A 4,758-nucleotide genomic window follows, 5' to 3' on the forward strand; every position below is an offset into this window, starting at 1 on the left:
TTACAGGTCTGCGACCTGTTAGGTGCCTATTAATCAGCATGTCTAACTCTAAACGAACCTATGATGAAGAAAATCTTGCCTTAGATGCAATTCGAAATGGTATGCCTGTCTTAACAGCAAGCAAATCTTATAATATTCCACGGACCACATTACGTCATAAAATTGCTGGAGATTCACCGGAAACAATAGCTAGAAGAGGTCCCGATTGCGTTCTAGGAAATCAAATCGAGGACGAAGTCGTCAAGTGGTTGAAGCAAAGTGCGCAAATGGGATTTCCAATTAACAAAGAAGGTCTTTTATTTTCAATTAAGAGAATTGTTAGCGAAAAAGGGGAGAAAACGCCATTTAAAGATGGAATTAATTGCAAATGACGCGGACTAACGGCACCGGCACGGCTGGTCTGGTCGAGCCCGGTCCGGAAATCGTGTTTATATCTTTCCGTGGTTGGCGCGGGGTTTGCGCAGGCGCGCAAACAGCTAACAGCAGTCGCGTGATTCGGGGAAAGCCTTAAACCATACCATCTAGCCACCAGTAATCGATATTAGGGAGTTATTGCACACATACTATAACGTCAAACCTTAATTAAATACTGCCTTACTATAATAAGGAACTACCTTATTTTTGACAGCACAAATTGAGTTATTGCATGTGACAGTTTACAAGCAGTTAACACTCAACGTATTTATTTATTTCTAACCTCAAATTATTTAAATTTTTTATGATTGAGTATTTATTTATTTTCTGTGGATGCAATGGAAGAAGTTTTGGAAGCTCTTATTCTGGGTGACGCTGCAGATGATGATTATGAGTATGTCATTATGGATAATATTTTCGTTAATCGCGAAGAAGTCAACCAAGGGCCCCCTTTCGATTTTAATACCTTAACTGAGGAAGAGGTGTTGCTAAACTTTCGGTTTTCAAGAGCAGATCTTCCAAGATTATTTCATGTTCTTCATATCCCTAATGTGATTGTGACAGACACTAGGAACAGAGTCGATGGTAAGTACAAATAAACCACAAGTTGTAATTGATGGGCTTTATTATACATGTAATGCCACAACTTATTTAGGCTAATTTTAACATTTTTGTAGGATTTACAGCACTGCTTATTCTTCTGAAACGGATGGCATATCCATGTCGATTAGCTGATCTCAAGGCATTTTTTAATATGTCTTCCCAATCACTTTCTCAAATTATTAATACCACAATTAGTATAATATTAAGAGAGAGAGGCAATCTTTTAGATCAACTAAACAATGTCGAATGGTTAAACCGAGAGAGAATGGCAGTTTATGCAGATGTAAGTGTATATAATACATTATTATTTTATTCACTTTGGTTTATGAGGTAGTGTACAAATAATTATATTAGATTTTTATTATGATTGTTAACTTAGTGATAATTTGTAGTTACATTCATGCATTAAACCACAGATAACACAATTTAACAGTATTCTTTTAGGCAATTTATAATAAAGGAGGTGCAATTCACAATTGTTGGGGGTTCATAGATGGCACAACTCGTGGAATATGTCGTCCCTTGATTGATCAGGAAGAATATTACTCGGGACATAAGAAACACCACTGCCTAAAATACCAAAGTGTTATTTGTCCTGATGGTATTATTGCCAGTTTTATTGGCGCCTTTCCTGGTCGACGACATGATGCGGCAATATTCAGGTAAAAAATATTGTTCATACCACAACACAATAGTAAAAGTAATTTTATTTTATTTACTTGTATAATTGTTAATGTATCCAAGTTGATTTTATATAGACATAAACTCAAGTTTGTAACATAAAAAAAATTATGAAAACATTGAGAATAGCTGTTGAATGGGGATTTTCTAAAATTATTTCACAATGGGCTTTCATAGATTTTAAAAAAAATCAAAAACTGTTGCTGCAAGATTTAGAGTTATTTTGTAAAGTAGCAGTATTACTCACAAATGCTCACACATGTCTTTATGGCCATCAGGTTTCTAGTTATTTTAATGTTGCTCCTCCAATTTTGGAACAATACTTTGGTGATTAAGCACATTTTTTAAATCATACTTTTTATTAAATTTTATTATCATATCACATAAGGTCCTAATGTTATTACTATATTTACTACTTATTTTATTACATGATTATTGATTACACTGCTTTGTTAATGTATCTAAGAGTTTTTGTTGTACATGAATTATATTCATTGTTGCCTCCTTGTCCTTTAAATAAATTTCTAGATGCTTTCGCTGAAGATCAAGATGTTCCCTTCGCTCCTCTAACTCTACTGCCACTTTTTGTTTATCTAGTTCGAATTTTGCTTCCTCCAAATTCAACCTACGTTCTTGTAGCTCAATTTTTCTTTCTTCCAGCGCCAACTCTCTACGTTTAATACTTGTTTCCCTTTCTGATTTTTCATTGAGGTATGTTAACGCATGCTTGCGTAATGGATCTCTTTTTCTTTGTCGTGGCGGCACTGAAAAATATAATGTAATTAATACTCAGACCTATACATCTCTGCGCAATACTTTGTTATATATCAAAAAGGAAAAACAAGAAAAGCTGGGCAATTTACAAATTTTGCACAAAGAGGCGGTTTTCCTATGTAGGTATTTAGTAATGCTTGAAACAATGGTGTTGCATTTCCAAAACAAAATATTGTTTTATCAATAATACAAATGTACATCCAACTTTTGATTATATTGGGTTTAACAAGATAGATTATGTGATGACATGTATACATACATAATACACCCTTGGGCGTTTTAACATTCCTTTTATCAACAGTGCTTTCTTGGAGTGGATTTTCGGTATATTCATATGTGCCCATATCATTTGAAGACTGGTCTAAAATAAGAATTAATAGTAAACATATCAAGGCAATTACAAACTTTTTCAAATATAGTTAAGAATCTTATTCAATATAATGTTAGCAAAAAACAACGAGACCAATTATTATAAGTTTCTTAATATGATTACCCTGTCGTCCTGATGGGCCTGGTGTAGGTTCAAGCAATTTTTGCTTGGTTACAGTTGCTCCAGTCAAACCACTCGTAATAGTATCTAAAATTACAAATTTAATAATGATGTAAAGAAAGAAGTAAGATTATGAGTACATACCATAATCATGGTCAATAAAAACACATTCCGATTCCACAACCTCTTCTGTGTTTACAATTAAAGATTCTTCTACACCACATGCCTCATTTTCTTTATTTTCCTCAGCATACGTAGCGGCATAAGTTAGTCGTGCTTTTTTTCCCAACTCTAGCAGTTGGGATTCTCGAGAACTTCTTTTTTTTTCTGAACACCAAAAAATTGGTGTTCGCGGCACAAAAGTGTGTCTTTTTCAGAAGATGTGCCCTCGATTCCGGATCTGTGAACAGATTAAAATTAGTAACACAGATTATGTAAGGAAAGTACATCCTATTACATTTTCCTTCTATCTTGTACGCACCTTACAGTATCAATTTTATCTTTCTTCAACCATATCTCTATGAGCAGTAACAAATGCTGCTTAAGTGTACGAATGGTAAAACATTTCCCAGTAGTAATTTCCACGTTACGTTTTAGTAACTCCCAGCCTTCCTCATTAGGATGAATAAAGGGATTTTCCCTCACAAATTCTCTTAGTAACACTAAATCGTCGTTGTAAGTAAACCTAAGTCTACCTTTTTTAGCACTTCCACTATTCTTTAACTCGCTCATTTTTCTAAAATGGAAGCAATGATTAACAAATAAATAAAAACAAAACACTACGTAAATTTTAAAGGTTATGATACTACTCAGCTGATGCTTTAACCCTCCAACGGCTAGATTTTTTTTTCTTCAAATTTTCAAGTATCTAAAATTTTTTCTGCACAATTATATGTTAATTAAGTGTAATATGCACGTTTTAATTTTTTACGTCATTCAGATTAGTGATAAGAGGGTGTGACCGTATGGTCACACTAGCTTAAAGTCAGTTATATATGCGTTTTAAATTTATTTTCAGTTTACGAGAATACAAATACATTATAATTGAAAAAAAAAACTTATGGTGTGTGAAAAATTGCAAAACAATCGATACATAGGCCTACGTCACATTTTTGACATTGCGTGCGTCCTACGGAGCTACATCCTTCACCTGCACATCTTCGTCGTTTTTTCTCGGGGACCGCCACAATCAAATGATCTAGACGATCATACCTGACATCGTCCGAAATACGGTTTAGTGTAACACTAGTTTTACTAGTAGACGGCCTTCCAGTTCTTTTTGGGGCATTTTTATACCGCAGCAAATACGTTTTGGCAATCTCTCTACGAAAATTTAGATTTGTAATTTGCCTCCCTGTGAGTTTATAAGTGGTCCAAGCGTTCTGGATGGCAGCATCAAATAACCAAGTAACAAGTGGCCAATACCACTTTTTTCCTCTAATGCTAATGCGATTTCTAGCCAAGTCTTCATCCATCCTGTCGGTACCCCCCATATATTTATTGTACATTCCCACGAGATGCGGACGAGGTACTGCTATTATCCTTTTCTCTGATTTTGAATATCGTTTTACTTGTGCAATAGGCTGTATTCCGTATGATGTAGAACACATAGAAACAACGCCATTATCCACCCATCGAACCATCAATGATACCCTCCTCCTTCGATATTTTTCCTTCGTATTCTCCTCTTTTCTTTTTTGACATAGAGTTTTTATTTGTAAGTGGACAGTCCGATGGAACACGATTTTCTCTTATCGTTCCAGTGGTTCCATAACCCCGTTCTCCCAAATGAGTCA

The 4,758-nt window shown here is 34.8% G+C and overlaps 1 protein-coding gene across 1 annotated transcript; it reads right to left on the reverse strand.

The window, feature by feature from the left end:
- Window positions 1-2,094: 2,094 nt before the first annotated feature.
- Window positions 2,095-3,241, reverse strand: LOC116160565. The gene is made up of 4 exons (XM_031473788.1): window positions 3,107-3,241; window positions 2,966-3,049; window positions 2,732-2,833; window positions 2,095-2,462 (listed from the first exon to the last, which is right to left on the reverse strand). Exons 3-4 carry the CDS (start codon window positions 2,814-2,816, stop codon window positions 2,131-2,133), a joined length of 417 nt encoding a protein of 138 aa, XP_031329648.1. The 5' UTR covers window positions 2,817-2,833; window positions 2,966-3,049; window positions 3,107-3,241; the 3' UTR covers window positions 2,095-2,130.
- Between the last annotated feature and the right edge of the window lie 1,517 nt (window positions 3,242-4,758).

The sequence above is a fragment of the Photinus pyralis genome, unplaced genomic scaffold (assembly GCF_008802855.1).
Source record: "Photinus pyralis isolate 1611_PpyrPB1 unplaced genomic scaffold, Ppyr1.3 Ppyr1.4_LG1, whole genome shotgun sequence".
Lineage (NCBI taxonomy): Eukaryota > Metazoa > Arthropoda > Insecta > Coleoptera > Lampyridae > Photinus > Photinus pyralis.